General features: G+C 43.5%; 1 protein-coding gene across 1 annotated transcript; it reads left to right on the top strand.

Annotated features, from left to right (window-relative positions):
• Positions 1-535: 535 nt before the first annotated feature.
• il16 (interleukin 16) lies at positions 536-18,004 on the top strand (the record flags this gene model as incomplete). Its single annotated transcript, XM_079243180.1, is given in 8 exon segments — positions 536-1,312; positions 2,306-2,442; positions 2,529-2,688; positions 11,719-11,820; positions 17,264-17,451; positions 17,453-17,507; positions 17,577-17,691; positions 17,838-18,004. Coding segments are annotated over 8 exon segments (1,701 nt in total).
• Between the last annotated feature and the right edge of the window lie 5,276 nt (positions 18,005-23,280).

Genomic DNA, 23,280 nt, shown 5'->3' with positions numbered 1-23,280 from the left:
GCTGCACTTCGCTCCCTGTAGGACATCTGTTGCTATAGTTGGTTGGTTTATTACACCCGATTGACATGCTCTTCTTAGGCATATTGGTGAGGTGTGCACCACAATGTGCTGCTGCTCCAGGGCCCTTGGAGGCTCTGCTGTATTGTCTGGTTCACAGCATTGGATTCGACTCATCTCTGTGTCTGCAGTTCCCACCTGGCATCCAATCTCCCCTACTATTCTGTGATCTAGTGCATGGCTGGGGCTAACATTGGTTACAGGGAGCTGTTTTTATGTTAAAATAAATTAATAACTAAATATATTAAAGTCTCACTGAGAACAGGATGTTATGTCATGAAGCTCACTATCTGCTTTGTTGTTCCAGTGATTTGACCTTTGCAATCTTCTCTAAACCAAAGAGAAGAGCTCTGAGGTGACGGTTGTGTATCAATCCACCAGATAAACTCCAGGACCGTGGGTTTGCCTTTCCAACCCCAACGCCCACTACGGTAACCAGAGCATTCCTGATCCCACACAGCCAGTCAGCATCCCTGCCATGCCTAACGAAGACACTGTCCCTGAGCTGAATGGAACAGCCACAGATCCTCCATCAACCACCATTCCCAATCCTTCAGGACCAAAGAAGGCCCCCCTAGTGGCTCCCAAGCCTGCCTGGTTCCGGCAGAGTCTGAGGAAAATCCAGGATGACCAGGAGCAGAGGAAGCAAGTGAAAAGTTCAGATCAGAAGACTGCAGCCGACTCCAGGAGAAGCTTTGGGGGAAGATCTACCTCTTCTTCAGCCAACATTTCCATTAAACAGAAGATTCACTCATTTGAAGTGTTTTCTAGTCCAGAAAGTCAGATAGGAAGCAGCAAGAGATCTCCTGCACCTACCATATCACCTCCTGTGGTGGAGAAGGACTCGGAGAGGTCCTGTCCTCCATTTCCACAAGATCATGAGAAGAGGAAAGATGAATTTACCAAAGAGACGCAGACAAGCCATGGAAACGACAGATTTATCACCTCCTCTACTGAAAGCTGTCCATCTGAAATCTCTGAAAACCAGTCTCCTTCCACTCAGCCACCCTCAGATCTCCACTCTGACATCAAATATTCTTGTCAAGTTGGCAAAGAGAACAAAGCCTTTCCACCTCAAAACAAGCCAGAAGATGTTCCTACAGAACCAATGAGATCCTGGGAAAAAGAAGCAGAGGGAGGCTCTGATGAGAGAAGAGGACCTGGAAAACTACCAAGGACAGATCCCAGTTCCGCTTCATCCACGGACAGTCAGGAGGAAGGAGATTTTGGGAAAATCATCATCTTCAGTAACCAGGTAAAGTAAGAAGCTCAGTTCAGATCCCAGATTCATTTCACTGCTTTTTTTTCTCACATAACCTGAAATTTATCCTTTGTTAAGCTATTATGTCGACGCTACAATTTAATGATGCAGAAGTTTAATGTTCAGTTTCACAAATGGCTGGTAAAAGCCTGGAATCGCTCTCCCAGCTCCCTCCTGAGCTACAGCCGCCAACATGGCCTGTTTTAAAATTGGGAATCACCCAGTTGAAACATCTGGGTGGGGTTGCAGTGGCTCAGATGCAATATTGCCCATTCTAATCCCCTTCAGTCCAACGTGTCGTCTTATGCAAGACCCTCTTCGCCTCCAGTGGTGGCATCACCAGTGGATGAATATTGGGCGGTGATCAGTGATTGACTGCCACATCTCAGCCATGCTCTCCTCATGTTGCTTACCATCACCAGCGCCAACGAAGAATGCATTCTCTGTCCAGGTCACATGACAAACTGACCCACGAGGTTCTGAAAAGAGATGATGATGAACAAGGCAATATGACAGATGGGTGGCCCGGCTCTCCCCTACAGATAGGATGAGAAGCAGCTCCGGGGGTAGAGCTGCTCCTCCACATTGAGAGGAGCCAGATGAGGTGTTTCAGGCAGCTGGTAAGGGCATGTCCTTCTGGGAGGAGACCCCAGTGACCAACCGAGCCACGCTTTAGCACACAGGTTCAGCTTGCTTACTTCATGAGCTGCTGTGCACGTTTTGGAGAACCATCAATACTTCCACATGTTCTCCTCTCAGAGTCTGAACATGCTCTTTAACAGACACCTTAAAGATGGAGATCTTGGCCTGATCTTCATGCTTTTGTCATACATGTACTTATTTTACTCAAAACAAAAAACAAATCCAGATATGAAGAAACCCAGAAGACATGATGACAGTATCGGACATCTGGTTGTCATGTCTGAATGTTTTTATATCATCCTGAAAACCTCCAACCTTTCTTTATCATGTGGTTTTTGTTTCCAGGTTTCTCAGGCATTAATGCGATCTCCTCCTGGTTCCCATCATGTTAAACACACGGAAGACCCTTCGGCTGAGGATGTTCGCAACCCTCCAGACTCTGATCCGGACCGGGACGCAACCAACAAGGCTTTTTCCGTCAGGTGAGGATGAAGATGTATTCTTCCTTTACACCAGAGGTGTTTCTCAGATGTAAACTCTGAACATCACACCTGTCTTTGTGATGCAGTCTGGCAGCTCTGAGGAAATGTACCATCGAACGGTGGGAGCAGGGATCTGAACCATCTGTCGCGTCGGCTTCGGCTCACTCTGTCATCTCAGTCATCCCTTCGGAGGAAATCCAGAAGATGATCCAGGAAGTTAAAACTTTAGATGATGACACACTCAAGGTAAAACAAATATTTCTGTCGCAGAAATATGTCTCTAATTATTTGATCAGAGTAATAAACCTCATCTTTTTTAATCTAACTTAAGATTCAAGCCAGGATGAGAAGACCTGCGATAACTTCAGTCTCTATTTGATGGAGTGAATTCTAAGAACGAGTAGCCCAGAAATTTGCTCTCAGAAATTATGACAAAAACGGATGAATTGAACACAAATATTGATTAACAATTATGGTAAACAGCATGAAGATCAAATGAATAGAAGCAATGAAGGAGAAGTTATCTGGAAAATTCTAGGATGAACATGTCGGTTTAGATTTTCAATTCTGACATTAATGATGACTGCTAATATTGCTAAAATGAGATGGATGAGGAAGGAACTGGCTGAAATTAAGAATATTTTTCAAATTTATCAGCTTAAGTCTGAGATAAGAATTCATCAAACTTGAATTTACATCCAAATTTAGGATCATTGTATAATTTAGTTAAATTTTGATGTACTGGTTCAAGACACCACAAATGTTCCGAACACTATCAGATCCTACTTTAGACGCTGGGTCTCCGGAGTTTGGGTCGAGCCGGGTGGTTGGTTCCCTGTTCGGCGAGCCTTCGGGGGTTGGAGCGTCCAAAGGGTAGGTCTACACAGCTACTCTGAGGCCTCCTTTGGATCCGTTCAGTGGAGTTCCAGAAGTGATGTGATGACAACCCAGATTGTCCCAAAAATAGAATAGTTCCAGGTTTCATGTGTAAAGACGCAGTGAAAAAGGTTTAGAACTAGAGTTCTGGTTAATTACTGGTTAAAAATAAACTATTGTTTATTAAATAGTTTATTAAAAATAAACTATTGTTGTTGCACTTTCTTGCACGTGGAGCAATGAAGAGGAGACGTAGAATAATCTTATAGCAACCAATGAAAACGGAAGGTTGAGAAAAGGAGAGAGAGTCGAAGGAAAAGAGAGAAGTCTTGGGAAAAAGCAGTGAACTACTGGGAGCGCGGGTCCATTTTAACTGCACCAGCCCTCTGCATCTTCGCCAATCACAAGCTGGTTTTCAGAAGGGTGGGCTAAACTTAACCAATAGGAACAGCTCCTGATACTTTGTCCTGAAAGGTAGAGTTTGGCCGCACGGTGGCGCACTTGTTTCTTTCTTTCTCCATCTCATTAATGTGAACACCATGATCTAAGTAAAATCTTATTTCTTTATACACATCAAACCACATTCTGGAGAAATATGCAGACGTCTTGTCTGCTGGAAAGAGAAGCATTATCTGATAGGATCACTTAATACATTTAACAAAATTGGTGCATATCATAAATATATTTCTTATTAAATGTGGATTAATTAATTGGCGTAACCTGTCTTTATTGGGAGGCTGAATCCTGAGATAAAACTTACATTCTACTTTTTCATATTAGTTGCTTGAAAAGGGTCTCAAGCTTGGAAAAATTTAACCAACAATTATTAATGGGGACATTATTGAGATCCTGTTCAGCCATTTTTATTATTATTCCTCCTGCACCGTTCAAGTCACTTCAATCATTCACATCTTAAACCCTGCAGCTCCTGCAGTGCTACAATTTTTTTTTTTTAAATTTGAAATCTTTGTAGTTTTTGAGATATTTAGCAGTTTGTAAAAATAAATCCAGCCTTGTGATTGGATGAAAGTCCTTCCAACCAAATGCGGATTGGACCTTGCAAAGATTCAGCACAACAGGTCAACAGGGTTTCAGAGTTTGCACCAGTTTGCAGTGTCCGGTTCATCAATTTCCTGTCCCCATTGTCTTTCCTGCAAAATCTTTGAAACGCTACTGCTCCTACACCGTTTGTCTCACTTCAACCATTCAAGTATCAAACTCTTCAGCCCATTCAGGAGATATGTTCTACGACTTTTGGTCTTTGTAAGATTCAAACGTTTTAAGTTATTCAAGTTTTTGTTAATGTATTGAAATCCGTTCCTGTAATTGGAAGAAACAGAATTCAGCTCAGCGATTGGTCCATTTTGTGCACAGGTACACAGGTACAAGGCACGGGTTCAAATGCAGCATTTAGCATATAGCTCCATTGTCGTTTGTCGGCTGTTGCTTGTGTGATGGCGTGCAGTTCTGCAGGTGCTCAATGAACACTATTGGTCTCAGCTGCACACTTCAAGGAGCAAAGGAATTTATTTGCAAATGTCAAAGTTAAATATGAAGTATTTGTTCAAAAATGCTCCCTGCAACATTTCAACACTTTGATAAATTTTAAACACGTTGAAAAAAGTTTTTCACATTGAACAATAAAGTCTGTCACATCTTTACTGGAGTTTAGTTCAACCTCACATGTTTTTGCAATCCTGCTAATTATACCCTGCTGGGCGTGGGAAAAAAAGGCAATTGGAAAAAATGACAACGGTTTTTTTCCAAGGTGCAACCAGGATTGCTTGTGGCATAGTGAGTAAAGTCAGTGTGCTTGAATACAGGAGCTCATAGATTCAAATCCCAATGTGGGGCAATTAGAAAAAATGTTAATTTTGACTTTTTTTTTTTTCTTTTTTTTTTCAATTTCTTATACTTATACAATTTCATTTCAATCATTCAGCATAGTTCAATAAATGGGCATTCACATTTGCTATTATTTCAATAATAGCTGATTCTAGTGTTACAGGTGAATTGTAAATATCTGCTCCACTGGCTGGGAACAACTTACCTTTCAGTCAGAGAAGACAGAGTGAAATCACATGATACATGCAATGATATCATGGTAATATATGCAACTTCATTATTACAGGGTATAGAAGTTCAAGCAGACAGGCATCATGCTTTATATCAGGCATCAAGCAGTTATAAAATTATTTGATAATTAAATTATACATCGTCTCTCCCGGGAAACATCAGATTTCTTTTATGCACATCTGTTATTAGATATGACCATGCTCCTATTAGTTACTTGAATGACCACCAACTAAACCATAAAAATAAGCAATGTATTGTATTACATCTTTTACAATCACACTGTCTCCATCTTGATGGACAAAGCCCCCAGCTGGATTGCCTTGGTTGGCAGGATTAGGTGAAGGGTAGGTGTCTGATCAGAGGAGCCTGGTAGCCTCAAACGGTTTCAGTATTTGAATGATGTCTTCGAGAAGTTCACATCAATGCTGTCGAGGTAGCGGAGCTTGTTTTGGCGGATCAGGATACCATGCAGTTTACCAGACCTCAGAGCACCGTTAACAGATTGAAGCATTGCTAGTCCACCTCGTCTCCACAACTTGCCTGTCAGCTGACTGGTCAAGTGCTTTTTGCAACCGAACATTAAAAAGGATAATGCACAGGAAAAATTGGGTTACACAGATAAATTACAATTTGAGGGCTTTTTTTTTGTGGGAAAAAAATCATTAAAAGAAAAAGATTTACCGATTTTAAATTAGGTCAAGTAAATATGACTGTAGCAATTAAAAATTACAGTTGCTCTTTTAAAGATAAAATATTTCACTGATCATATTTGATAACTTGAAAAGCACTCGGAGAGCGCAAAACCTCTGCCAAGGCCAGTGACCGTATCTCACAATGTTAAAGAATCCTTTAAGTAACTCAAAGTTTTGGACAGATTTTTATGAAATGTTGAAAATGTGAAAAGAAAGAACGTATTTAATATTGGTGGTGATCCGGATCACCGTTTGGATCCAGGAATTTTTTAAAAGATTCTTTAACATTGTGAGGTAGGGCCATTGGTCCTTGGCGGAGGTTTGCGCTCTTTGAGTGCCAGTGTTAGGTTAGGTTTTAGGATGGCACTAAGCCCACACTCAACCCAGCCCAGGTTGGAAACTACCGACTGGTCTCACTGGTGCCGTTCTTATCAAAACTACTAGAGCGTGCAGTCTTCAGCCAAGTCTTCCAGTTCCTCCATTTTGAAAACCTTTTGGATCCACATCAGTCTGGCTTTAGTTGAGGCCATTCCACTGAAACTGCTCCCCAGTCTGTTACCGATTTCCCTTCAGCTTGCCAGATCCACTGGTCAGTCCTAAGTCCTGGTCCTGCTGGACCAGATCCACTGGTCAGTCCTCAGTCCTGGTCCTGCTGGACCAGATCCACTGGTCAGTCCTAAGTCCTGGTCCTGCTGGACCAGATCCACTGGTCAGTCCTGGTCCTGCTGGACCAGATCCACTGGTCAGTCCTAAGTCCTGGTCCTGCTGGACCAGATCCACTGGTCAGTCCTGGTCCTGCTGGACCAGATCCACTGGTCAGTCCTAAGTCCTGGTCCTGCTGGACCAGATCCACTGGTCAGTCCTGGTCCTGCTGGACCAGATCCACTGGTCAGTCCTAAGTCCTGGTCCTGCTGGACCAGATCCACTGGTCAGTCCTAAGTCCTGGTCCTGCTGGACCAGATCCACTGGTCAGTCCTGGTCCTGCTGGACCTGTATGCTGCTTGTGACCCAGCCAGCCATCAGATTCTCCTCTCCACTCTCTGAGCTCAGCATCTCTGGATCTGTCCTCTCGTGGTCCACGTCCTACCTCACAGGAAGATCCTTCAGAGTATCCTGGTGAGGAGAAGTTTCCAGATCACATGAAAACAGGGGAGCCTCAGGGATCGGTGCTCGGCCCTCTTCTCTTTCCACTATCCACCTCCTCACTCGGTGCAGTTAGAAGCTCTCATGGCTTCTCCTACCACTGCTATGCGATGACAGTCAGCTTTTCTGGAAGCTGGAAGCACCAAAAATGAAAAATTCAGTCTTTGACTGTGTCACGACCAGCACAGAAGGCCGTGACAACAAGGAGGGAAGCCAACACTGTTCATACACAAAGATGTATTTTATTAAAGAAAGAATTTAAAGTATGTGTATGCAGTATGTAAACGTGGAATTCAGTGGTGTAAAGTGGTTGCAAGTCAGCTGTGGCTGAGAGCGAATGAGGGCAAACAGCCCACAGCCTTTTATATGCAGGTGTGCTACAACCAGGTGCTCTGATGACTTGAACCGCCCATAGCACACCTACTGACAAATAAAGAAAAACATAGTTAAGGCCTGGCCGTCACAACTGGTTCAAGAAGAGGAATCAAAGCCTTAGGAAAAGGATTAAATATATCCAATCACAATAGTGCTTGCAGTGATCTGTCAGAAGTCAGTGTTGGGGGGGGGGAACACATCCTGAATGCCTTTAGTTACAGAATACCGAATTCCCAATTTGAATACTTCTCCTTAATCAGCATTTATATATGAATAGTATTGCATTGGCAGTTCTTCCTGCAGGAAAACATAGAGGACATTAATGTTAAATATTATTGGAAAATAAATAAAACAATGAGCAAATTGTTAAAAATTAATTTTCATATGTTTGACTATATAATAGTGATGAATTTCGATAGAAAATGACTCTTATTAGGGCGGCTGCCCCCGGTTTGTCTTGGTCCTTCCGGGCCCCGGAGATGTGGAGTGTGTGCGCACGTATGTATGTGCGTGTGTGTGTGTGTGTGTGTGTGTGTGTGTGTGCTGGAGGGGTGAGAGGGCCTTGGTGCCCGGGGGGCGCGGCCTGGTTGCCATTCGGTGGCTGTCTGGGTGTCCTAGCTCTCCATTGGCGTGGGCTGTACCTTCTGCCTGTGGGGGTGGGAGGGTTGCCGTCGGGCTCCTGGGGTCCTGGGGCCCGCACTCTGTCTGCACTGGTTTGCCGGTCCGGGCCTGCTGGGGCCTGTTCCCCCTGACCGTGGGAGGCTCTGCTGGGCCCCCCCTCTGCCACATCCTGGGTGGATGCATGGCTGGCTCCGGAGCGGGGTGGTTGGGGTCTGTGCTTGGGGACGGCCACCAGCTGCTCGAGCCTCGGGTCTCTCCGGGCCTTCCTCTCACCATTGTGTGGGCGGGGCCACATTGGCATGATCACTCCTCTCTGAACACGTTCCACTCTGTATGTTCTGCATGTGACACAGTCACTGAGTCACCTGCAGGTTTATTTACTAACAACGGCTGGTTTTCTTCCTGTGTGTCTGATCTAGCTTGTGAGTTCTAGGTTTTAGTGATAGTTGATGGCTTCGTCCTCCCGCAGGGGGAACAGGACTCCAGTGTGTATAGGTGTATGGATGTGTGTATATATAAGTGGGTGTGTATGTGTGTTTATGTACATGCAAATGTATGAAGGTTGTCATTCTCATTCTTCCTTTTTTTCTTTCTATCTCTCTCTCCTTTTCTCTCTACAAAGTGTTTTCTGTTTTCTCTTCTTTTCAATTCTCTTTCTGTCCCTCTTCTGTCCTCTCCGGTCCGGTCCAGCAGTACACACGTTGTAATACAAACAATTATGCAAAATAAATATAGAAATGAAATTAAAATCCAGAATAAAATGGGGAGTATTATATCTATAATGCTTCCCTTGGCAAAGTAAATTTGACCAGCAGAATTCAGCATCCAGAAAATCCATTTGCCTTCTTAAATCCTGGACAAGACAAAAAAAAAAAAAAAAAAAAAAAAAAAAAAAAAAAAGAGCTTCTACACTGATTAATTAAACTATCACAAGTCAGTGAAAAGTGTGGACAGAAAAATGGGGAAAAGCAAAGAGCAATGCAATATGCTGTAGATTCTTATTGATGCAGCTGTAGCAAAGCAAGTTGGTTCAGAAGACCACGGCAGATGGATCATCATTCTGCTGCTTCATTGCTATACAATAAAGTTGTCTTGAGGCTGTTCCTGGGCTGTGGTGTAGTTGTAATAAAGGTGTAATGTGGCTGTTCCTGGGCTGTGGTGCAGTTGTAATAAAGGTGTAATGTGGCTGTTCCTGGGCTGTGGTGTAGTTGTAATAAAGGTGTAATGTGGCTGTTCCTGGGCTGTGGTGCAGTTGTAATAAAGGTGTAATGTGGCTGTTCCTGGGCTGTGGTGTAGTTGTAATAAAGGTGTAATGTGGCTGTTCCTGGGCTGTGGTGTAGTTGTAATAAAGGTGTAATGTGGCTGTTACTGGGCTGTGGTGCAGTTGTAATAAAGGTGTAATGTGGCTGTTACTGGGCTGTGGTGCAGTTGTAATAAAGGTGTAATGTGGCTGTTCCTGGGCTGTGGTGTAGTTGTAATAAAGGTGTAATGTGGCTGTTACTGGGCTGTGATGTAGTTGTAATAAAGGTGTAATGTGGCTGTTCCTGGGCTGTGGTGTAGTTGTAATAAAGGTGTAATGTGGCTGTTCCTGGGCTGTGGTGTAGTTGTAATAAAGGTGTAATGTGGCTGTTCCTGGGCTGTGGTGTAGTTGTAATAAAGGTGTAATGTGGCTGTTACTGGGCTGTGGTGTAGTTGTAATAAAGGTGTAATGTGGCTGTTCCTGGGCTGTGGTGTAGTTGTAATAAAGGTGTAATGTGGCTGTTCCTGGGCTGTGGTGTAGTTGTAATAAAGGTGTAATGTGGCTGTTCCTGGGCTGTGATGTAGTTGTAATAAAGGTGTAATGTGGCTGTTCCTGGGCTGTGATGTAGTTGTAATAAAGGTGTAATGTGGCTGTTACTGGGCTGTGGTGTAGTTGTAATAAAGGTGTAATGTGGCTGTTCCTGGGCTGTGGTGCAGTTGTAATAAAGGTGTAATGTGGCTGTTCCTGGGCTGTGGTGTAGTTGTAATAAAGGTGTAATGTGGCTGTTCCTGGGCTGTGGTGTAGTTGTAATAAAGGTGTAATGTGGCTGTTCCTGGGCTGTGGTGTAGTTGTAATAAAGGTGTAATGTGGCTGTTCCTGGGCTGTGGTGTAGTTGTAATAAAGGTGTAATGTGGCTGTTCCTGGGCTGTGGTGTAGTTGTAATAAAGGTGTAATGTGGCTGTTCCTGGGCTGTGGTGTAGTTGTAATAAAGGTGTAATGTGGCTGTTCCTGGGCTGTGGTGCAGTTGTAATAAAGGTGTAATGTGGCTGTTACTGGGCTGTGGTGCAGTTGTAATAAAGGTGTAATGTGGCTGTTCCTGGGCTGTGGTGCAGTTGTAATAAAGGTGTAATGTGGCTGTTACTGGGCTGTGGTGCAGTTGTAATAAAGGTGTAATGTGGCTGTTACTGGGCTGTGGTGTAGTTGTAATAAAGGTGTAATGTGGCTGTTACTGGGCTGTGGTGCAGTTGTAATAAAGGTGTAATGTGGCTGTTACTGGGCTGTGGTGTAGTTGTAATAAAGGTGTAATGTGGCTGTTACTGGGCTGTGGTGCAGTTGTAATAAAGGTGTAATGTGGCTGTTACTGGGCTGTGGTGCAGTTGTAATAAAGGTGTAATGTGGCTGTTACTGGGCTGTGGTGTAGTTGTAATAAAGGTGTAATGTGGCTGTTCCTGGGCTGTGGTGTAGTTGTAATAAAGGTGTAATGTGGCTGTTCCTGGGCTGTGGTGTAGTTGTAATAAAGGTGTAATGTGGCTGTTCCTGGGCTGTGGTGTAGTTGTAATAAAGGTGTAATGTGGCTGTTACTGGGCTGTGGTGTAGTTGTAATAAAGGTGTAATGTGGCTGTTCCTGGGCTGTGGTGTAGTTGTAATAAAGGTGTAATGTGGCTGTTACTGGGCTGTGGTGTAGTTGTAATAAAGGTGTAATGTGGCTGTTCCTGGGCTGTGGTGTAGTTGTAATAAAGGTGTAATGTGGCTGTTACTGGGCTGTGGTGTAGTTGTAATAAAGGTGTAATGTGGCTGTTCCTGGGCTGTGGTGCAGTTGTAATAAAGGTGTAATGTGGCTGTTCCTGGGCTGTGGTGTAGTTGTAATAAAGGTGTAATGTGGCTGTTACTGGGCTGTGGTGTAGTTGTAATAAAGGTGTAATGTGGCTGTTCCTGGGCTGTGGTGTAGTTGTAATAAAGGTGTAATGTGGCTGTTCCTGGGCTGTGGTGTAGTTGTAATAAAGGTGTAATGTGGCTGTTACTGGGCTGTGGTGTAGTTGTAATAAAGGTGTAATGTGGCTGTTCCTGGGCTGTGGTGCAGTTGTAATAAAGGTGTAATGTGGCTGTTCCTGGGCTGTGGTGTAGTTGTAATAAAGGTGTAATGTGGCTGTTCCTGGGCTGTGGTGCAGTTGTAATAAAGGTGTAATGTGGCTGTTCCTGGGCTGTCATCTACTTGTAATAAATGTGATTTTAACTGTGTTTTTCTATTCTTAGCATCTGCTGGACATCCACGTGGTGATTCTGCACAAGGAGGAGGGTGCTGGACTAGGCTTCACTATTGCTGGAGGATGTGATCTGGAGAGCAAAGCTCTAACAGTAAGATGAATTTTAATCTGACACGTCCAGAAAATTTATACCCTGGAGTAGAACAATACAGGACTCTTAATACAGCATCTGTATTTGTGACTCACTTTAATTTCCTGTCTTGATGGTTTATTAGGGTCTGAGTTTTATAAAGCGATACAAAGTATAGTTCCGACCCTATTGTTTTCTAAATGTTTCTTATTCTGGTTAATCAGCGCCACCCAGACACAGAAAAAAATCCCCAATGAATTGGGTCTCGAAAGTCTACTTTGATGAAGGATAACAAAACTTGGCACATGTGGAACATTTCAAGGCAAGCAAAAAAAGTCAGCACCAGTTGCCGTGGCAACAGGATGTCCACCATCTTGGAGTACACGCTGCAGATGTGACAGATTCTAATATTATGAAGTATGAAACAAGTAACAACACCACTTAGAGACATTTTTTCCTGAAGAAGAAGAAAAGCCTGTTGGTTACTTTAGAAATAAGCTACTAGACTAGTATATGTAGCAGAGTTGTTTTACTCTGCATCCGTCTGGAAACTCGGCTCACCTGAAGTAGGTTGTAGAGATTCCTGGTTCAAAACGTTTCACACTAAAGCAGAGGAATGGATCATAACACTGACACGGTTTTAACTATAGTCAACTACTACACAGCCACTAAAGTAACAACACATTTCTTAGTATGTTTTTGTGGGTCATGTGAGGAGTTGTGGGGGGGGGCAGAAAAGCCCTTCAAGGCTGGGTTTATCAAACAGTTTACGCCTGCACGTAGAACGAAATCCACACCCTGCAGTACATGTGTCAGATGTTAGAAACCAAGAGACTGATTCCGGCACCAAAAAGAGCAATATCTCCATCAATGCAGCTCCTTCTACCTCTGCTGTCTGAAAATCAGGTAAACTGATGTTTTTATTGCCTGTTTGATTATTGATGCATTTTAAAGAAGCAAGTATTGTGATTTAAAACCTTGACTAAAATTTGAACCGATACTGTTCAGGTTTATTCCATTGTTATATTTTCCCTGCATTTCTGCATTTTCTGATTTATTTATTTATTTTTTTTAATTTTAAAATCTTTTTTAGTAGTATTTTAATTTTTGAAAATGTTAGGGTTGCATAGTGACATGGTGGTTAGCACTGTGGCCTCAAAGCAAGGTGGTCACTGGTTTGGTCCCCTAAATAGACAAAATAGAGTTCCAGTGCTGTGGAAAACCTCCTGCCTTGTTCCAGTGCCTAAAAAAACCCAACCAGCTGAACCAAGTGACTACAGACCAGTTGCCCTGACATCTCACATCATGAAAGTCCTGGAGAGACTCTTACTGGCTCACCTCAACAAGCAAGTAAACACCTTTCAGGACCCATTCCAGTTTGCATATCGTAATGGACTTGGGGTTGAAGATGCCATCATATACCTGCTCCAGAGAGCACACTCTCATCTGGACCATTCAGGCAGCACTCTGAGGGTCATGTTCTTTCATTTCTCAGTGCTTTTAATACCATTCAGCCTGCTTTGTTATGTGAGAAGCTCCATAAATTCCAGGTGGATACCTCCACAACCACCTGGATCTATGACTACCTCACAAACAGACCCCAGTTTGTGAGACTGAAAGGTTGTGTGTCTGAGATGGAGGTCAGCAGCACTGGTGCACCACAAGGAACTGTACTCTGGCCATTCCTCTTCACTCTGTACACCTCAGACTTCCAGTACAACTCTGAGTCCTGTCATCTGCAGAAATACTCTGATGACTCTGCAGTTGTGGGGTGTATCAGGGATGGACAAGAAGCAGAGTACAGAGAACTGGTCAGTCAGTTTGTTAAATGGTGCGGTGACAATCATCTCATATTAAATAGCAGCAAAACAAAAGAGATGATTGTTGACTTCAGGAGGAAGAAGAATAAACAAAGCACTGTTTCCATCCTGGGAGAGGAGGTGGAGGTGGTGGAGGAATACAAGTATCTTGGAGTTCAGCTGGACAACAAACTGGACTGGAAATGCAACACTGACTACATCTACAAGAAAGGTCAGAGCAGACTGTACTTCTTAAGGAAGCTGAGATGGTTTAACGTCTGCACCAAGATGTTGCATATCTTCTAGAAGTCTGTTGTGGAGAGTGCAGTCAGCTTTGCAGCATCTGCTGGGGTAGTAGCATCAGAACCAGAGACTTGAAGAGAATCAACAAACTGATCCAGAAAGCTGCTTCTGTGCTTGGAGTAACTCTGGAGCCGCTGGAGCTGATTGTCCAAAGAAGAATGCTGCACAAGCTGATGAAGATGATGGAGGATTCTTCACACCCTCTCCACAACACAGTGATGAAACAACAAAGTGTGTTCAGTGAGGTTATGTCACTTCACTCCAGAAGTGGGATAAATTCATATCATTTGTACCGTGGTCACTAAGAGCTGGGTAATCATCTGTTACGGGTGTTACCATAGCAACACATTAATCAGCTGGTTCAGATCAGCTGAATTTTGACAAATGAATGAGAGAAACTCGCTGTAGCTTGAGGACAACATAAAATGGTTCCTATATTTTAAATAAATGTTTGTTATAAAATGTTTACAGTGTGGAACCATGATGGGACCACGGTGGGGTGAAAAGCGGCTCCTCGTTGTTTAATATTGACATATTGGACTGTGTCTGTTACGTGTCTGTATCTGCTACTTGCTTCATGACTTGAAGGGAAGTCATGTGATCATAAGTTAACAACACTAATAAAGTAATTTATTGAAAAATCCCTGAACATGGATTCCTTAAAAAAACTGACATGAAAACACATGAAGTTCTAAACCTTTGAATGTAGGAAATGCATATATTGTTACATTTCCCGATAGCTATATTTATTTCTGCGTGTATTTATTAACTTTTCATCCTTTAACAATGTTTTTAATGGCCATATATGGTATTTATACTGGCTAATACAGCATATAAATAAATGATCCTGCTCTCCTGATGCTGTTAGATGTCGGACAGTCCTCTGTGTGTGACTGAACAGTTGCCTTGTAAACATCTTTACAGACGCTGCAGTCGCATCTCTTCACGTGTGTTTAGCAGCGCTTTTGGATTTGAACACGTAGAGTATGCCTTCCAGGTACTGTAGACATCTATAAAAGGCTTAATGTAGGCGGCCGTGACTGTCCAACGTGCAGCGCAGAGCGGAGGAGAAGACACCTGTGCAGATACTGGTTGTTGTATTTTCTGTGTTTTATTTTGTTATTTATTTTTACATTTAGTATTAATGTGTGTGACCAACATGTGTGGGCTGTTGGAAAGTTACGACACTACGGAACAAAGTCCCGTATTGGTTCAGTCCAAGGGGACTTCAGTTCAAGTCCCGAGTTAATCTACCTGAAACAAAACTCTTCTTTACCTCTGATAGGTTCTCCTTTCATACCAGTCATGTCTCTGATCTGTTTTGCTGCAGTTTGCTGATTGTTTACATTTACAAACGTTCTGTTTGTGTTGCTATTATGAAAAATGAACCCATTAGCCTATCAGTTGGCTCAGTTTTAATGTCTGATTATACTTTTATGTTGAGAAAAAAATACTGATTAGTGACAGAAATTCTGTCTGTGTTCATTTGTGTGGCTCAGGTGTTACGGTGTGTTCAGACCATCAGGTTTACGTCAAGCTTGCTCGTGGCGCGTTTTCAGCGTTTGGAGCGTCGGCGTGACACGTGCGTCACACCCCGAAAATTTAAAAAGTTTTATAAGCTTGACGCGCAGAGACAAAAGCCAGAGATGGAAAATCCGAACTTTTGCAGCTTGACACGGGGCGTCAACCAATCAGAGCGATCAGCTTGCAGCTCATGGTGAAATTCACCAAGCTCAGAACGCCTACGATCCCTGAGGTGAACCCAGACCCGGGCCTGAGACGCCCTACGACGGCGTTCCTCATGCGGCTCTCTGACTCCTGCCTCGTGAAGCAGCTGCTGGCTTTCTGAAAATGCATGTAAACAAGTCATAATGATCCTCAACGCTGCAGTTCTCTCCACTAACAAGAGCTGCTTGCAGAAACTCTGCTGTCCTAACGGCCCTAACTGACCCTGTCAGAGTTGCCAGTTCTGGCTGATTTCAGCTGCAGTGAACTCCACCACAGAGCTGCTCCGTCGGTAGCTCCGTATATATAATGAAAAAGAAACGCCCACATTCTGGAGGTATTGTTGTATTTTCACCACATACTGTTGCATAAGAAGCCGTTACTCCGTGTAATATTTAGGATCACCATTCCTTGCTAAGAAGCTGAATGTCACTGATTTGGCAACGTAACAGGATACGTACCATGGATGGGGGGGTTCTCTGCTAGGCAACGTAGCAGGACACACTGCCTAGCAACGCTTTGTTGGGGGGGGGGGGGGCGCTCTCTGCTGAGTGCGGCTCTTGTAGCATTAACAGTGACTATCACCGCCCTACGACGACGTCCTCCAGCTTTATTTATTAAATAAAACCATGCCGTCTGTCTACTGCACCGCCATCATTCAGACTGACCGGAAGGAAAGCTCCGCCCCCTCCTCTCTTTTCCGCTTGCTGCAGGAGCTTTTTGGGCGTTGGACACCAAAGTGACAGTTTAGTGACCGGCGTTCAGCGTTCACTAAACACACCCTTTGGTGTGAACACACCGTTAGAGCCACACACCTTGCCAATCTTATGGTTGGCAGTTCGAGTCCTGCTCTGCTACGGCCCCGATGCATTACAGTAAACTACATGTTCTTTCATATTCCTCACCTAAAGTATCAAAAATCACCCATATTCCGTTTCTTTTTCTTTAAATGGACCCAACAGAGAGGTCTGAAAAATCCCAAAATATATTCCCAAAGTGCTAAGCTAGTCTCAGAAGTCTACCGTGTCCATCAGTGTAATCAGTGCACCATGAAATTGTGCACTGACAAACATTCTGTAAATAGATCGGTTCATTTGCCTGTAATTAACACTAACAACACTATGGCCAAGGTCTTCTACAAGTTTATACTAAACGGCGTGCAAACTTACTGCACGTGTTTTTTTGCACCATAAGGCGCATTTTAAAGTCTTTCTTTTCCTCAAAAATTGATGGTGCGCCTTTAAATTCGGTGTGTCTTATGTGTGCACTGAGTTCCAAAATCTACTGTGAATAGTCAAGTGAAACAAATGAATTCAGAGCTTGCCATCATTTTGGGAGGATAAAAACTCCAATCACTGGACATTGTGGCCTGAAAAACATGGTACAAACTGTTTTACGAACAGTTTCCAAAGAGAATTGCATGTTTCAAAGGTGCAAAATAGCGTCTGCATGCAGTTAGTACGTCTGCCACAATGAATATGCAATATGGAGCGTTAACGCGCCATTCTTCCTATCAGTCCTATCAGTGATGTGACGAGTAGAAGGAGCCCAGTGCATCATGGGACATCCCTAGGTGACATTTTGTACACTAGCTTACAGTCCTGACCTAAAAGACTTTCCACCTCTGACACATCCAGGTCCACAAGGTGCTTCCTCGCGGCCTGGCGGCTCAGGAGGGAACTATCCAGAAAGGAGATGAAGTGTTGTCCATAAATGGCCAAACGCTGCATGGCGCCACGCACACGGATGCCACTGCAGTTCTGCGTCAGGCCCGCAGCCAGAAGCTAGCTGTGGTCGTTGTCTGTAAGAGAGTTGAGGAGGAGGCCAGAAGGGTGGGGGTTAGCAGAGATGAGCCCCTCTCCACAGGTTTGTCTCCAGACAGTAGCACGCCGCTTAAATACAACCATGTAGTTTTTAACTATGATCCATCTTCCAGTGGGGGAGCATCAGGCCCCAGTCGGAGTGCAGCTGCAGAAAGGTGTTGGGGGAGTCGGCTTCACTTTGGAGGGAGGAAAGGGCTCGATCCACGGAGACCGGCCTTTAGTCATCAACAGGATCTATAAAGGTATGCTGGTCGTGGACTTTGCTGCGCTTTAGCTCTGTACATCAACTGAATGTGAAACCTGCTCGTTGTGTTTTCATTCAGACCAGGTGAAAACTGAAAGAGGAGTTATGATACTGACCTACCAGGAATGTTTTTCTGCATTTAAGGAGCTGCAGCAGAGCAAAGTGGTTTACAGTGTGGAGACGAAGTTCTACAGGTCCAGGGTGTCAGTCTGCAGGACATGAGCCGGTTCGAGGCGTGGAACATGATCAAGGCTTTACCTGAAGGACCTGTCACTGTCGTCATCAGAAGGAGGCAGGAGGACGCGGAGTGATTACCAAACATGATGTTCTTTAACTTCTTCTTCTTCCAGTTTCTGTCTCGCTTTCTGTCCGAGTCCTCACAGCGTCAGCACCGGGAAAAGGAAAACAGGACAACTTGGCCTTTCCTTAGTGAACGGTTCAGATTTTGATTGGAAGATAATTCAGCTCCTGCGTTTGCACAGGCTTGTCTAACACGTAGCAAAACGTCCCATATTTCCCGAAGACGACGGGACTCTCATTGTCGCTGCGCTTGGAAAATGTGCCAGAAAATCCACAAAACAAAGCAGATGCTGCGTTTATGTTGCAGTTCTGATGTAAGTTTAGTTGTTTTATCACCTCCCACCATCATAGTAGAAAACATTCAGATATCTGTCCGACATCTAGGATTTATTGTAAACAAGTAAACAGTCTAAATTGTTAATGTCATATTTTATGCATTTTTTTGTACATTCTATTTTTTTTCTTTTTTTTCTTATTGTGTATTCTTTTTTTTACCTGCACAAAAAACGCAAATGTACTTGTTCGCATGTTTACATCTGTTACTTAATACTCATTATTATGCACTGTCCCAATCAAATAAACAAATAAATACAATATCTTGGAGGAAAAACATGTCTTTATGCTCAAATTTAGAAAGAAGAAAACTCAACACAAACAGACCTGTGTCCGCTTCTTTCATTTCCAGCCACTGTGAAGAGAAATTCTGTCTGCAGTGAACCAAACGTGTCCGATTCCCAGTCGTCGTCCTAAAATCTCTAACTTTACAGCCCGTTCTCCAACAACAGGGTGACTCCAGCTGTATGTCGCACAGTTCAGAGGAAAACTACAAAATAAACGAATGAACAAATATATGGATGTAGAAGCCTCCCTGCTGGCCTTTATACACACACAGTATACTACACACCCACACAAAATGCCAAAAATAGATTCCTCTGCCTTAGCAGGTTCATCTTAACTTGAATTGTGCAGAAAATGGAAGCTAAGTACTATTATACGCCCTGCTTCATGACAAAAACGATCATTCCTCTTCCTAAACAGGTGGGCTCCACAGACCTTAACTACAGGCCAGTTGCATTTACTCCTACTTTTATATTTTACTGTTCAGAAAACTCCCATCAATAAACGGCATCAAATTAGTCAGCGGTACAACTGTGTTTGGACTCATCTCTGCAGAGACCGGCAGTGTGGCCTTCAGTAAACAACTTTAATCACCACCAAGTAAGAATAATGGATACTGAACTACAGGAAAAAGTCAAATCCTTCAGATTCCTTGAAGTTTGTCTCTCTGAGGACCTCTCCTTCCATGGTATATCGACAGACTGCAAACGTCTGCTCGAGGAACTTGAACCGCATCCCACCGAGCAGCCAACATTCACAATTGTACCTCCTAGAGAATGGAAACATGTCACAGACGTGCACAAAATGCAGACATAACAGATGATGGAGCACTTTACCTGCACAGAGAGTTTCCATCACATCTCCAACATTCTGCCAGCCTTAAAGATGAGCCAAACGGCTCCAAAACGCCAGCAGCATGGGGTTCCCGGCTATAGCTGTCAGATGGTTGGCAACAGAGGGGACATGTTCCCTGAACTCTTTATTGTCAAAAAACAATGTTTCCTTACCTTGTACCGAGACACGCCAAGCACTATGGACCAGTCAGTGGAGCTGAAGCCTGCTTCCCTTAGTTTGGACACAGCCCATAAACTCCTCCATTCGCTCTGCTGGTTCTTGTGTGATTGGCTGTCCCTGCTGTCACTCCACCTTGCCTGAACATTGGTAGCTGGTCTGCAGTCTTAAATATGTGTAGCATAATGCCTCAATTAATTAATAAGCCTATGAAGCACCACTCATCTTTGTTAACTGTACATTTAGTATATTCCTGTATTAAAGCACAATAACGTAGAAAAGCTGAAAGTTCTGGACTGTAGTATTTTTCAGTTGTCACAGTGTAGAGGAGGTGGAAGTATGATGGTACCGCTTGACTCTGCCTTGTTTTATTGGTTTTATCTTAATTTTAACACTTGTCACAAGGACTATTGACTCACTGCTGGTGTACAACCGTCAGGATTGGTTTGAAGTCAAAGAAACGGTGCAATCATGTGCCATTTATGAGGTTAATGAATCAGAGTCGTTTTACCTGGCTGATCGGCCAAAGTGTCTTCTCCAGGCGTTCGCCCCTTTATCCAGGAAATGTCAATGCTGGGGAGTACGAGCCAGCCGGCTTGTGAAGTCGAAGGCCCTGCTGGCCCAATTGCCGGATGGGATTCGATCTGTTTCACCGGATCTTAAAGACTGTCTTCCTGCCACATTCTTGCTCCTGTTGGCGCTTGGCTGGTCCCCTTGATTGGACGATGGATGGATATCTACGTATTGCACCCTCATCGTTCTCGTCGCCGGGTTCCTCAGGCCACTGAGCCGGGCAGCTCAAGCAGCTCATAGGATGAAGGTGGCTGTTACAAGGTGTGCATTTGTGAATGTGAGATCTGTGGTGAACAAGACTTTTATTCTTCATGACTTTTTTACATCGCAATCTTCGAATGTATTATTCTTAACCAGTGGCGTCTCTGGCATGAAAAGTTAAGTGGGCACAACCCATAGTGGCTCTCTTGTGGGGTGCACTGCATACATACATTACATGATCAGTCATGAACTAGTAATATAAAACAAAACAACCTACACACCTAAAATGCTGTTTTATATCCATGCAATTCAATAATACAACTTTTTTATGTATAGCATTACAAATAAAGGGTCACTCACCAGTGTTGTTCATTTCTAGAATAAAAAGGATGCCCGTCCATCTTTTATGTGGGCAAACTTGTCAATAACCCTTTGGTCAAAGTCCAGTAATCCATGGATAAATTCATTTTCAATAGACAGCATAGCATATAGTGCGTTTAACCTCTGTTGCCCCATTGTGTTTCTTGTAAATGTCTTGATCCTTTTCAGTGTTGAACAGTTTCTTTCTGACTCAGATGTGGTCATTGGTGTTGTGATAATCATTTTGAGCAGGGACACTGTCTCAGACAAGGCATCCTGTAGGTTATTGTCATAAATCAACTGCAGCAGAGAAAGGGTATTTCTTGCATGCAACTCTGAGTGACTGTACAGTGACTTCAGTTTCAAGCTTAACTTTATTTCCAACTGGCCATATCTTGGACATGATTTGCTGAAATGACTAAAGAGTGTGCAGTCCACAAGCTGTGCTGCTATATGTGCTGGGCAACACTTTCGTTTTTGCAAAGTGTTGTAAAGAATATCCACTTCTGGCATCAGCTGGTAGAAAAACTGTAAAAACTGTAAAAATGTCTCATCCTCCAGGTGCAAGACCATCTGCCTCACAAATAGTAGCACTGTCCCATCCAGGTTCTGTTCGGATTTTATCCAGACACTTCTTATTATCCACAAGGTTCTCCAAACAGCATTTACTGTTCCGCTTTTGAAATTCCACCGAGTGGCCGGTGGCCTTGGGATGATCCGATGTCTCTGATAGAGCAGCGGTTCGTTTTGGCGAGTTGGAGAAAAATGTAGAAAAGGCTGACAAATCAGTAAAAAATACTTTTAGATCAGAGATCCTTGCAGAGCACACCTGCTGCAGAGTCAGATTTAACTGGTGTGCGTAACAATGCACAAATTCTGCATTTGGGTTCACCTCTTTGATCCGGGTCTGAACTCCACGGATGTGCCCACTCATGACTGCCGCACCATCATATGATTGCGCAATTAATTTTTCTTTCAATTTTAAAGGCTCGATGGCTTCTTTTATTGCACTAGCAAGACCAGGCGCCGTTTTATCTTTCACCTCAATGAACTTCCAAAACCTCTCTTTCACAGTAGTTCCAGTCATGTAGCGCAGTCCAACCATCTGCCATTTACAGGAGACGTCTGTTGTTTCATCTGCTTGAACTGCGACGAAAGGAGCTTCAGACCCCTGCTTCATAGCTTCCTCTGGATATGCATTAAACATACACTCCAGAAGTTCATTTTGAATTATTGCAGAGGTCCCTTTGACGTACGGCTGCGATTCATGATGTCGTCTGAGTCTGGAGTCACCCTCACACATTGTCTCGATGCTCCTGAAAACACCAGGGTTCACTGAATCTGCAGATTCATCACGGCCCCGTAAGGCAATTTCACATTTACCACAAAGTTTTAGGCTTGTGATAGTTCTCCCAAGCACATACCCGTTTTCTTCAGTTTAAGAGCATTTTCACCATGTGAGCCACTGCTCTCATGCTTAGCAAGACGTTCCGAAAGATGTTTCAGATCTTTGAATCCAGATGTAGTCCATGTAGTATCTCCTCCACAGAGCAGGCAAGGAAAGCAGAACAGGGATTTTTTACCACACTTGCTGTTAGCCATGTTTTCCTCTTGAACCATTCGGAGTTGAAGGAACGGGTCTTGTCCTTTCCCGCTTGAACGATGTTAAAATCCACTGGCTGGTGAGGTCCTAAACGTTTAATCTCCAATTTTTGCTTAAGCGGCAAAGTGCTAAATTTAGCATTTATCAAAAAATCTACTTCATTCATTTTTGTCTTGTTTGCTAACAATAATAATGTATGCAAGCTTGCTCTGTACCATCTGCCACTAACTGTAAATGTTTAGCACGTCTTTGACGTAGGCCTACGTCCTTCCTGTATTTTAATTGGATGATTTTAAGCTTGATAAACAGGTCAATGCCGTTTTAAAATCAAGTTTTTATCACTGTCTTTTTTCAAAAGGGAACCTTTTTTATCTTTTCATGTTCTGGGACAAGTTGTGCTTTTATTTCTTCTCGACTGGATGACTGTAACGGTCTCTTTGTAGGTATCAGCCAACATACTCTTTCACGCTTGCAGTTAGTCCAGAATTCACGACTTTTAACTGGGACCAGAAAACATGATCACATCACGCCGTTTTTAGCTTCTCTCCACCGGCTGCCTGGACATTTTAGAATTGATTTTAAGATAATATTGTTTTTAAAGCATTAAATGGACTGGCCCCTCAATACATTCCCAAATGCCTGCAAATTTACACCCCAGTGTGCACTTTGAGGTGTCATGGCCAGTCCCAGCTTGTGGTGCCTAAGATGAGACTTACGACAAGAGGGGATCTGGCATTTTCCATTGTCGGTCCGAGACTCTGCCCCTCCGTGTCCGAGCTGCCCCCACGGTGGAGCGCTTTAAGTCTCGTCTAAAGGCCCACTTTTATTCTTTGGCTTTTAACACTGCGTGAGTTGTGTGGTCCTCTGTGTATTTTACTTGTTTCATTTGTTCTTTTTAGTTTTTTTATTGGGTATTTATTT

Source organism: Telmatherina bonti (genome assembly GCF_933228915.1).
Source record: "Telmatherina bonti genome assembly, chromosome: 1".
In the NCBI taxonomy this organism is placed as follows: domain Eukaryota; kingdom Metazoa; phylum Chordata; class Actinopteri; order Atheriniformes; family Telmatherinidae; genus Telmatherina; species Telmatherina bonti.
Note: the sequence above shows the minus strand (reverse complement) of the source record. Positions and strands in the feature narration are given on the sequence as shown.